This window comes from Bos grunniens, chromosome 2 (genome assembly GCF_055505025.1).
Source record: "Bos grunniens cultivar Pamir isolate PY7600 chromosome 2, Bosgru_T2T1.0, whole genome shotgun sequence".
NCBI lineage: Eukaryota > Metazoa > Chordata > Mammalia > Artiodactyla > Bovidae > Bos > Bos grunniens.
This window is the reverse complement of record NC_141166.1, coordinates 30,785,383-30,798,061: the sequence shown is the minus strand read 5'-3', so window position 1 is coordinate 30,798,061 and position 12,679 is coordinate 30,785,383. Positions and strand designations below refer to the sequence as shown.

The 12,679-nt window shown below is 53.3% G+C and overlaps 1 protein-coding gene across 30 annotated transcripts in view; it reads right to left on the bottom strand.

Moving 5' to 3' along the window:
- The window catches only part of TNS1 (tensin 1), a 248,954-nt gene that overhangs the window by 111,705 nt on the left and 124,570 nt on the right, over positions 1–12,679 (bottom strand). For all 30 annotated transcript variants that reach the window (XM_086340655.1, XM_086340672.1, XM_086340664.1 and 27 more), the window contains one exon: positions 8,906–8,947. In XM_086340655.1, coding sequence (XP_086196781.1) covers positions 8,906–8,947 — 42 coding nt within the window. The remainder of the gene's footprint in view (positions 1–8,905; positions 8,948–12,679) is intronic.

Sequence of the window (12,679 nt, the reverse complement as noted above, 5' to 3'; positions counted from 1 at the left end):
CACTTCCTTCCCCCTCCTTTTATCTGCATCCTCTGCTCTCCTCTCCTCACTGCCCACCACCATGCCACCTGGGTTCCCGCCTCCTTTCCCACACTCAGGCTCTTCCCACCAGCACCCCAGCCAGAGCCAAAGAAACAAGACGGCCCGGCCCCTCATCCCCCCAGCAAGGGCGCTGGATTTGCTCCGGCCCCCAAGCTTGGTCTTTTGTTTCAGCCCTCTCCGTTTCAGCCCTGCTGCTTGCTGGAAGGCCCACCCTCCTTCCCTCTTCTTGTCCATTTCCTCAAGTCTTAACCTGGACTTGAAACAGGAGGCAGGCTTGCCCGCCCAGCGCAGCAGAGTGACAGCTGCCTCCTTGGACCCCAAGGCTACCTCTGGTCAAAACCCCTGAGTACAGCCACTAGTTCACTTCCACAGTAGGGTTCACTCTCTCCCACTAAACAGGGCGAGGCCCTTCACCCAACTGGGCCCTCTCCCAGTGGGAGTCAAAGGGGATGTGGTTAGTACATTCATGGATGCCTTGCCCTCTGGGGACCACGTCCCTTCATAGCCCAATATAAGGACGGGACCTCAGTGGGCCCTGAGGACTTCCACCCAAGCACCCCCCACAGCGAGAAAACCTTCCATCTGCACCATAATAGGCGTGAGTGTGATGTGTTCCAATGACAGACAGTGACTCCACCAGACAGCCCCGACGGCCCATTTTAGGTGTTAGAAAACTCTTCTCTATACCCAGGTCTCCTGCTCTTTATGAGACCCTCCATCTAGGAGGTGCTCCTCTGGAGAGCAATGGCAAGGAAGCCAGTTTGTCCTTCAGGAAGGTCTCACTCCCATTCTATACCCACCTCCCCACCCCATACCCTCCCTCTCCACACCAGGCAGTCGAGGGGGCTGCTGCTGCTAAGTCACTTCAGTCGTGTCCGACTCTGTGTGACCCCATAGACGGCAGCCCACCAGGCTCCCCCGTCCCTGGGATTCTCCAGGCAAGAACACTGGAGTGGGTTGCCATTTTCTTCTCCAATGCATGAAAGTGAAAAGTGAAAGTGAAGTCGCTCAGTCGTGTCCGACTCTTAGCAACGCCATGGACTGCAGCCTACTAGGCTCCTCCATCCATGGGATTTTCCAGGCAAGAGTACTGGAGTGGGGTGCCATTGCCTTCTCCAAGTCGAGGGGGCACACAAACTCATTTCCATCCCCACTCATGGCTCTGCGAATCCTCTTTGGAATGCAATGCTCAGAGTTTGCCCTTTCCTTTGAAAACCAGGACTCTCTCGGGTTCATCTCTCCTGGCTTTGCTCCATTTTCCGGAATCTCCAAAAGATGGCCCCCCATGGCCCACTCAGTGCCCTGGGATGAAATGCATCAAGGTTAGGAGTTCAGACGAACTAAAGCCACTGCCAGCCACTCTCCCTGATGGAGAGAAGGATGGCAGAGCTGGGCTGGGGGGCTCCACATGCTTCTCAGGGGCCTTCTTCTCTTCCACGAGGCAGCCTGGTGCCTCCTCACCCTAGATCTGACACAGGGACACCCTGAGCAAGTCATCTGAAAATCTCAGGACCACCACCTCACAACCATTAGGATGCCTACTATCAAAAAGAAGAAGGAGAAGAAAACAAAGAGTTTGGGCAAAGATGTGGAGAAGTTAGAACCTCTTGTGCACCACCGGTTGTAATACAAAATGGTACAGCCACCGTGGGCGAGTATGGTGGTCCCTCCAAAAAAAAGTCACAAGCAGAATTACTATGTAATCCAGCAGTTCCACTCATGAGTATATACCCAACAGCACTGCAAGCAGGGACTGACAGAGATATTTATATGACCATGTTCATAGTAGCATCATTCACAGTAACTGAAACGTGGAAACGACCCAAGTGTTTACTGACAGATACATGAGTCAGTAAAATGCGGTATATACACAGGGAAGCCTGGCGTGCTGCAGTCCATGGGGTCGCAAAGAGTCAGACACAACATAGCAACTGAACAACAAACAACAGTCCATGCAATGGAGTGTTCAGTTCAGTCGCTCAGTCGTGTCCGACTCTTTGCGACCCCATTACTCAGCCTTAAAAAGGAAGGACATTCTGACACATGCTACAGCATGGATGAACCTTGAGGACATTACTCTGGGGGTAATAAGCCAGTCACAAAGGACAGATTTTGTATGAATCCACTCATGAGGTACATTAAGTCATCAGACTCACAGAGGCGGAAAGTAGAAAGGTGGCTGGCAGGGACTACAGAGCTCTTATTTAATGGGTGTAGAGCCTTTTGTTTCACAAGATGAAAAGCGTGCTGGAGGTGGATGGTGGTGATGGTTGTCCAATGAATCGGGTGTACTTAATACACTGATTGTGGACTCCAAAATGATTAAAATGATAATTTGTATGTTATGTGTATTTTACCACAGGTTTCCCTGGTGGCTCAGCGGTAAAGATTCCACCTGCAATGCAGGAGCCGCTGGAGACACGGGTTTGATCCCTGGGTCGGGAAGATCCCCTGGAGGAAGGTATGGCAACCTACTCCAGTATTCTTGCCTGGAGAGTTCCATGGACAGAGGTGCCTGGAGGTCTACAGTCCATGGCGTTGCAAAGATTTGGACATAACCAAAGAGACTTTGTGCGTACATACATATTTTACCACAATTAAAAAAAAAGTGAATCAGAGTGAAAAAAACAATGTCGGTGCCTCAGTTTCTTCTCCTAAGAAAGAGCAGGATTTGACTAGATGTCCTGTGGTCCTCTCACTTCTGTGGCTCCATGCCCACTGAATCCACATCTGCCCTCCAGAAGCCCTGGCACTCGGCAGAAAAGAACCAGCATGAAAACAGTGCCCGGCACAAGGGAGGTGCTGGGGAGATGTTAGCTGGTAGGACAGAGGGCAGATAGATGGATGGAGAGTGGGTTATGGGGCTTCCCTGGTGGCTCAGTGATAAAGAATCTGCCTGCTAATGTAGGAGACTCAAGTTCAATCTCTGGATTGGGAAGATCTCCTGGAAAAGGGAATGGTTATCCACTCCAGGACTCTTTGCCTGGAAAATTCCATAGCCAGAGGAGCCTGGAGAGCTACAACATGGATGGCAGACAGATGGATGGATAGACTGGCCCCTAAATCCCAGGCCCTCTGGCTCGTGACTAGCACTGTTTAGAAGAAGAAATCCAGGAGAAGCCCACTTGGCAATAGCAGGCATTGACATCAACAGCAATCACTGAGGGTATCAGGGGGAAAGCTGGCCTAGGAATCCACAACCCCACTCCTGATCCAGCCTACCCCCCACTGCTGTGTGACTGTGAACCAGTCACCTGGTCTTTCTAAGCACCAGTTTGCTCCTCTCCCCAGGATGGGCCCACACCAGTCCAGACCTCCACACAAGTCACTGTGGGCTCGGGGAGCCCAGCATCAGGGGAAAGGCTCTGAGAACCGCAGCTGCTGTGTAATAAACCAATCCCGTTTGTCAGAATCATGGTTATGAGTGTGGACCCTGGTGCCAGGCTACTGAGGTGAAACCCCAGGGCCCCTTCCAAACAACTCTGAGGCCTTAAGTCTTATCAGGGTTCTTCACCTGAGACATTGGGGTAATCACAGCACCTCCTTTACTGCACTGTGCTGAAGAATAAATGAGTTTATTTTTGTAAAGCTCTCACGACAAAGGTCTGCAAAGAGGAAATTCCATACATGGGTTAGCTTTTCACTTGCTCTGATTACTGAAATCAACCTGGCATCCCCATCCCCCACCACACACTCTCCACCCCACCTGTGATTCAATAGGACTTGTTCCGCAGGACATTTCACATCCTGGTTTTGGGGCTGGCCTGTAGAGGAGAAGCAGTGCCCACACAGCTCTCCCCCCACCCAGGTCTCCTGGGTGCCAGGCTTTGGGTGCAGAAGGGCTCAGATCCAGCCCACTTCGGTGGCCACTGCACTTGGCCATCACCCTCGGGAAATTCCTTTGGACTCTTATTTTTCCGAAGTTGAGAAGAGCTGCCTCAGCGCTTTCCAAGGATCAGGAGCATCCCCGACAAGCACCCCCTCACCCCTCTCCAGCCTGCCCCCAACAGTGGACCCCACAGGAGGGAGGTGACCCTAGGACCCTTCTCCTCAAGCCCTTGGGCAACATCTGTTGAGTAAGACAAAAATACGGGTTGAAGATTAAGCCACTCTGCCCTGGTTGGCCTGGCACAGGCTGGAAAATGTTTGGCTGGCAGGGCCCTGAGGCTGGCAGAGATCCTGGGCCCAAGGATGAGTGGTCCCAACCCTGGGGCAGCGGGGTGGGGGCTGAACGGAAGTGAGATGGGTGAGAAGGCCAGAGGGAGAGCTGGGGACATGGAGAAAACTCAACAGAAAGACGAACACAGTGTGAGGCAAGAGGGAGGAGTCGGGGAGCCCAGAGACCAGCCCTGCAGAGGCTGAAGGGCAGGCATGGAAGGGAAAAGGAAGGAAAAATACGACCCGCCCTTTCCTCCCTCTTCTGAACCTGCTCAAAGCCCTTGCCTGCCTGCCGTGAGGAAACAGGTGTTGAGTGCTCTCTAGGGGAAGCCAAACTTTCTCCCGGCTTCCCCTGGGCCACTTTCCCTCCCCAGGGACAGTATCAGAGTTTCCAGCTGGAGACTGGCCCCCCTAATAGACCCCCATGGCCCAAGAACAAAGAGTCAGAGGACAACAGTCCTGTTTATTGAGCACCTAATCTGCGCTGAGCATCTGGCTGAATGCCTTTCTTCCAGCCACACAATAAGCATGCACTGAGCACCTACTGTGTGTCAGATAGTGGGAATACAGCAGTGAACACAGCGGACAGAAACCCCTTGTCATCATAGAGTTTACATGCTGGTGTGGTGGGAGGCTATTTTTTTTTATTTATTTATTTTTAATTGAAGGATAATTGCTTTGCAGTATTGTGTTGGTTTCTACCAAACATCAACATAAATCAGCCATAAGTTTACCCATGTCCCCTGCCACCTGAACATCCTTCCCACCTCCATCCCCACCCCACCCATCTGGGTTGTTACTGAGCCCCCTTAGAGTTTCCTGAGTCATACAGCAAATTCTCACAGGCTGTCTATTTTACATATGGTAATGTATGTTTCCATGTTGCTGCTGCTGCTGCTGCTGCTAAGTCACTTCAGTCGTGTCCGACTCTTAGCGATCCCATGGACTACAGCCTACCAGGCTCCTCCATCCATGGGATTTTCCAGGCAAGAGTACTGGAGTGGGGTGCCATTGCCTTCTCCATGTTGGTGGGAGGCTTTTAAAGGAGATCAGCAAGTAAGATGGTGACACATGCTGAGGGGCAAAGAAGGCAGGGAAGGGAGAGTGGGTTGCTGGGGGAAGGGAAATCTGACACTTGAGTAAAGATCTCAAGGAGGGAAAGAGCCTGGCAGGTATCCTTGGGAAAAGGTCAGCAAGTGCAAAGGCCCTGAGGCAGTATCTGCCTGATGTTCAAGACCAGCAAGAAGGCCAGGTGGTCACAGCAGACTGAGAGAAGGAGGGAGCTTTCAGAAGATGAGGTGAGAAAGGAAATCTGCCCATCATTGTAGGGCTGTGTAGACCAATGAAAGAACCTGGGCCTTTACTCTCAGGGGTGAGCAGCCATTGGAGGATTTGAACACAGACTGATTCAGTGAGCTAATTTGTTCCTTTTATTCGTTTCACCTGTGGTCATGTATGGATGTGAGAGTTGGACTGTGAAGAAGGCTGAGCGCCAAAGAATTGATGCTTTTGAACTGTGGTGTTGGAGAAGACTCTTGAAAGTCCTTTGGACTGCAAGGAGATCCAACTAGTTCTTCCTAAAGGAAATCAATCCTGAATATTCATTGTAAGGACTGATGCTGAAGCTGAAACTCCAGTACTTTGGCCACCTCATGTGAAGAGTTGACTCATTGGAAAAGACTCTGATGCTGGGAGGGATTGGGGGCAGGAGGAGAAGGGGACGACAGAGGATGAGATGGCTGGATGGTATCACCGACTCGATGGACGTGGGTCTAAGTGAACTCCGGGAGTTGGTGATGGACAGGGAGGCCTGGCGTGCTGCGATTCATGGGGTCGCAAAGAGTCGGACACGACTGAGCGACTGAACTGACTGAACTGATTCTTTTCACAGCCTTATAAGGTAGGTACTGTTACTAACTCCCAACCCGCAGAGGAGAAACTGAGGTCCAGAGAGGTTAACCAACGTGTCCATGGTCACAGACCCAGGCCTCGGGGAACTCCCTCCCTCTTGATCACTTCTGGGGGGAAGTGGAGTATCCTGACTCAGGCGGGGAAATCTTTGTTGTCACAACCACTCCTCCACCAGTTGGCTCATGCAACGTCCACGAGAGTCAGAGCCCCTCTGCTTGGGCGGGCACATTAGAGATGGGAACATTCCACAGCCTGGCCCAGGCAGGAGTCCTTTCTGGTACCATGCTGTGCTGTGCAAGTAGCTTCAGTCGTGTCCGACTCTTTGTGACCCTATGGACTGTGGCCCACCAGGCTCCTCTGTCCATGGGATTCTTGAGGCGAGAATACTGGAGTGGGTTGCATGCCCTCCTCCAGGGGATCTTCCAGACCCAGGGTTTGAACCCACATCTCTTTATATCTCCTGCACTGGCAGATGGGTTCTTTATCACGAGTGCCACCTGGGAAGCTCATCCCTTCTGGTATCTAACTGCAATTCCTCCAGTCGGAAAGCCAACCTATTCCCTTCTGTTCCAATCCCTGACCCCTCCTCATGTAAACAAAGCTCACGAGACTCCTGGAGGTCAAGCATCTGGCTCCTGCCTGGAGAGCCCTAGACTCCAGAGCCCCCCAACTATCCTCAACCAGCCAAGAACATTCTGTTCTCAGTGGCCAAGTAGTAATCGGGTTGAAATGCTGAGATGTGGGCTCCTTCCTCTCCACCCCTCCCTGCCTGCCCTTCCGCAATCCCAGAGAGAGTTCTCCCTGGCAGTTCCAAACCAGGCCTGCACTCTGGCCTCATCCCCACAGTATTCGACCCCTAAGCCCTGCTGTTGTGAGATGACCTTTGACTAAGCTCTGTGCAAAGAATACTCCACATCTGGAGACACACAGCTAGGCAAAGGTGAGGCCCAAAAGCATTTGAGCCCAGTGAGATTAGGAAGGAGGGGCCGATGTGAGGAAAGGACATGGAATGCCTGACCTCTGGGAGTCTTGTGAGCTTTGTTTACGTGAGGAGGGGTCACAGGTTGGAACAGAAGGGAACAGGTTGGCATTCCAGCTGGAGGAACTGCAATTAGATACCAGAAGGGACTCCTGCCTGAGCCAGGTTGTGGAATGTTCCAGTACCCAGGCCGAGCAAGTCATGGCAGGGCCTAGACCGAGAGGGCAGAGGGCAGTGGCTCTGCTCCGCATCCAAGAGACATCTAAGAGTCATAATCACTTCTGCATACTTTTTTTTTTTTTTTTTTTTGCATGCTTTATTTCATTCCACCAATGACCCTGAATAGGGAGGGGAAGGATGGGAGGCGGATATGTATCAGAACTGAGAAGGCCTTTGGAGCATCGAGTGCAGCCCCCTTCTTTGACAAAAAGGGAACCTGAGGCCCAGAAAGAGGGCAGTACTGGCCCACTGTCACACAGCACGTGGGTGTCAGAAAAGAAAAGACCAGGAAACCCGAGTGAGATGCCAGCATCCAGGCTGAGCAAGTCATGTGCAGACACCTCCAACTGCCTGGGCCCCACTGGGCCCTTGCCTAGTCCCCAAGACCCCCACCCACATCAATGTCACCACAGGCACCGCCACACCGATCAGTGGGATGGTGCCCACTTGGGCCCTCCATCACGAACTCTAGTCACAAACAAGTACACACATGGGTGCGGGCCTGCACACACATACCTGAGTGCAGGCAGGGCCCTCCCTCTCCAGTCCCCAGGGCCCCCGCCTGCCTCCTATGCTGGGCTGGGGAGCAGGAGGGAGCTGTGAAGGGTAAGAAGACAGAGAGACGGCAGGGAGGGAAACATTCCAAAGCAGCCCAGCTGGGATGGGTCTGGAGCAGGCCCCTCTCCCCAGCCCATAACTCACAGGAGTCCTGCCCATCCACACTTTTCTGGAAGCCTGACTGGAGGAAAAAGGGAGCAGTGCGGGGCTGGGGGACATGGAGGGAGGGCAGAAAAGCAGAGTCAGCCAAAGAGCCTGGAGATGCAGCAGGCCACCTCAATGTGACTAACTTCCCAGGTACCTGAACTCTGTGGGTCATGCCATCCATCCCAGAGCCCAGGGCACATGGTTCCACAGGTGTGGACCCCTTCTAAGCTGGCATGTCAAGCCAGGTGGTCCCTGGAGCTGGTCAGATGATAGAACAGAGTCAGGGGACAGAAGGGCTCAGCCAAAAGGGACCTGACCAGGGACCAGGCAGGTCAAAGGAGATGCCATCCCCCTGTTCTGTAAACCCCAAGACAACAGGCACCTGACCAGGCCTAGAGACAGGCAGGATGCCCTTTTATGGGCTTTTCTAAGGACTTGAGTCTCAAGATTGAAACAAGAGGCCGAGAGTCTCATGAAGTCACGAAGGGACCTCATGACTCATTTCCTTCTAGTTGGGCTTCAGCTTCAGGACACGGCCCCTTCCTCCTCATTACCTAATGGCCCAGCACCTGTGGGAGCTACCAGGATGCTTGGGGCTTCCCCAGTGGCTCAGCGGTAACGAATCTGCCTACAATGCAGGACACACATGAGACATGGGTTGGATCCCTAGGTCTGGAAGATCCCCTGGAGAAGGGACTGGCAACCCACTCCAGTATTCTTGCCTGGGAAATCCCATGGACAGAGGAGCCTGGAGGGCTACAGTTCATGGGGTTGCAAAGAGTCGGACACAACTGAAGCGACTGAGCATGCATGCAGGCAAAGTAAGCTGAAGCAGGAGCTGCGGAAAGAGAGGAGGGTGGGCTGGCGGGGCAGGAATGGACTGTCACTCACCACCAGTTCATGGCTGGAAGGAGGAATGCAGGGGGCAGCCACCTGTGGGAGGAACACAGAAAGGGCAAGGTTAGCATCTTTCATCCCCATAGAAACCCAGGGCCTCCTGAAATCATTTTGCTCCCCCACCAGCCGGGGCTAGACACCCCGCCCTTCAGTTCACAAACACTGACACCCTCCAGTAGGAGAGTTCATTGGAAGACTGTGTAGCAACACGAGAAAACGCCTAGGCAACAGTGCTCAGATGAAGAGGCAAAAGTGAAATGGACACATTCTTAAAATTCTGTACAAAGAAATATGCAGAAAGACTGGAGGTCAAAGCACCAGAGTTAAGGTAATAAGGTGTTTTTTTTTTTCTCTCTCTCTCTATTTTCTAAATTTTCTGCAATATGGTAAGATTTGGTGTTTTTTTTTTTTTTTTTAAACCATGTTTAAGACCTCTAGGAAAGGAAAAGTCACCTCCTCCATTCTCCCAAATGCCAAGGTGTCTCATTCCAAGGTCAGAGCTGCAGAGGGCTGGCCAAGCTTCCCAGACTGTGTGGGGAAACAGCATGGGGAAGGGCCTGTCGGCTCTTTCAAAAGAAACTGGCCACTCTGCTAATACACGTGGAAGGTCTTGAGGGTGGAAACACTCTCCGAGGGTGAGCTATTATTTTGTCATCATCCTCATCTTCTCTGATGAGGGAGGGGGTGGCCCCGTGGCCTCAAGTCAGAGGGAGATGGGCGGAGAGAGGGGGCTGGATTGCTCCCTACGCTGAGATAACACTCCCTCCCCAGGGGCCCGGCAGCCAAACCACTACCCTGACAATTAGCAGAGGCCTTTATCAGAGACTCGGTGTGTTCCTTTTTTTCTAGCCAGGACACGTTTTTCTTGGAGCTCATACCTCAACCTTGGCTCCAATTCCTGACCTGAACACCACGTAGGGGCCCACAGAGGGGACGGAGGGGGAAGCTCTCCCCACGTCCCGCAGCCCCAGGCATGAGGATGTCTGGACACAAGCCATGGATCGCCAAAGGGCAGGTGGCTACCTTCTCCAACAGTGGGCGATCTGGCCCCATCCCCAGAAGAGCAGTGACAGCCCCCAGCCCCAGGTGGAGCTGGCTGTTCATAGGGGCGTCACCCTCAGCTGAGCCCTTCTGTCCCCTGACCCTGTTCTATCATCTGACCAGCTCCAGGGACCACCTGGCTTGACATGCCAGCTTAGAAGGGGTCCACACCTGTGGAACCATGTGCCCCGGGCTCTGGAAGAGGTAGAGGGGCTAGGAGTTGGCATCCCTGGGTTCTTGGCAGTCACGCTGCAGGCTCCCTGCCAACTCAGCAAAGTGACCTGGGTTGAGTCTCAGTACCTATCACCCTTGGAGGAGAGCATGGCAACCCCCTGCAGTATTCATGCTTGGAGAACTCCATGGACAATGGAGCCTGGTGAGTTATCATCCATAAGTTTCACAAAGAGTCAGACACGACTGAAGCGACTTAGCACAGCACACACACCTACCACCAGTTGAGGTACAGGGGCACAGAGAAATTAAACAACTTTCCCAAGGTCACACAGCTGATCAGTGACCAGGGGTGGGGTGGAGGATGCCAGGAGAACAGGGCAGAAGGGCAGGAAAGTCTGGAGGTGGCTGCAGCCTTCAGGGCGCCCTGCCCATCAGACAAGCTCTCAGTCACGGGGACGCTTGCAGTCCCCTAGGCCCTTTCAGAGCAGGAGTCCAGCATCTAGCAGTGACCTCCTTCCTCCCTGGATCCTTCCACCCCAGCCCTAAATCCCGCTCTTGTAGGTTTCAACCCCCTGGGGCCAGGCCCTCCTATCCCACCTCCTGTCACCCATGGGTCCTCAGGTCCGGGTGGGAGTGGGTCAACCCACAGATCAGCACCCTGCTCTGCTCCTTCTCTCGGAGCTAGAGCTGGAACAGGGCTGAGAACCTAAATGTGCAATCAGCTGCAAGAGGACGGGACGCTGCTGGCTAGTGCCATGGCATCCCAGACACAGGCAAGCCCCATCCACCGCCACTGTCTTCCCCTGCAGTACCCGAGAGTGCGTCTGGTCTCCATTCGGGACTGGGGGTTAGGGAAGTGAGGGGGGTTACGGACACATGATGAGGCAAAGGCAGGACGGACAGGTGTCCTCTGAGACAAGAGGGAGAGCCTCTTCTCTAGGACTAAAGTACTAGTCGCTCAATCGTGTCCGACTCCTTGCAACCCCCTGGACTGTAGCCCACCAGGCTCTTATGTCTATGGCATTCTCCAGGGAAGAATACTGGAGTGGGTTGCCATTCCCTTCTCCAAGTACCACCCTGAAGCAGCGGGGAGCCATGGAACCTGACCCCAGGTCCTGTCCTTGTCCTCTCTGAGGACTTAGATCTGTACTGTGGACCCCCAGTTTGCAGGCCTGATGCCGGGGTGCCCCTTCGTGGCCTGCTGCCCCCCAGGGCCTCCTCCACCCACTGCCCACAGCTGCGCATTCCAGGCCGGCCCGCCAGCCAGCCCACTAACTTTGTTGTGTGTTTCAATGTTTCTTGTCTATTTTTTTTTTTTTTTAAAGCAGAGAAATGTTTCCTTAAAAGGCTCTCTCCTTCCCTCCGGCACCCTGGCTCCTGGCCACCCCCTCAGGAGCCTGGAATGTACCAGGGAGGGCCAGAGCCCCTTGCCACTCTGGCCTGTGCCCTGTGGCCCCACACTCCTGGTGTCCGCAGCGACCACTCCCACTGGCCCCGGGGGACTCCAGCTAGAAGCCCTCCCTATGCAAAGAGGGCAGACACAGGGGGTGCCAGTCATTTGTCTCCCCAGGGCTGGCAGGACAGGATTCCAGGACTCAGGCCCAGAAATTCAGCCTCAGGTAAGCCTTCTCCCCAAGTCTCCCTCCATGATCCATCGGCAGACAGAGGATGCAGGCTGGTGGGCCTAAGGTTCAGCCTTTCCATTCTGAAAACTGTAACAACACTAAAAGCAGCAGCAGCAGCAAATACTCCCATCAAACTTGCTACCCGCCAGGCACTCTGCTTTGTCCCTGGCGTGAATTAATTCACTTCATTCCCACAACCCTGAGCATCCCATTTTGTGACTGAGAAGACCAAGGCACAGAGGTCAATCAAGTGTCGAGCAGAGAAGGCAGGACGCAACCCCAGCAGTCTGGCTGTAGACAGGGTTGTGCTGCAGCCCTCTCTGCCGTGCCGACTCTCCGGTAAAGACGAATTTCCCCAGAGCCCTACACAATGAGAGCAGGAACAGAAAGTTTATGGGATGTGCCTATGTGTCTGTTACTGTCCTAAGCCCTTTCCCTAGACTCATTTGATCCTAATAAAAATGCAGACTTTGGACATAGGTAGGGAAGGAGACGGTGGGATGAACTGAGACAGTAGCGCTGACATATATACACTATCATGTGTAAAATAGATAGCCAGTGGGAAGCTGCTATATGGGCACAGAGAGCCCAACCTGTGCTCTGTGATGACCTAGAGGGGCGGGATGGGGTGGGAGGGTCAGGAGGGAAAGTTTCTTTAAAGTTCACAGGGAAAAAGATGCATGAGTTATACTGTTTTATCCCCATTTCACAGATGAAGAAACTAAGGCACAGCAAGGGTAACGACTTGCCCAAGGCCACTGCAGTAGAACGATGCAGCTCTGGAGGTAGAAAGACAGGAATGCTGCCAGGATGTGAGCGTTATCAGGCTCCATAGCCTGGCACTGGGGCCAAAGCCTGGCATTCATCAGCCCTCCACCCACTAGTATTTTCTGAACTTCAAAGGTCCCCGGGAACAGTGCCAACAACA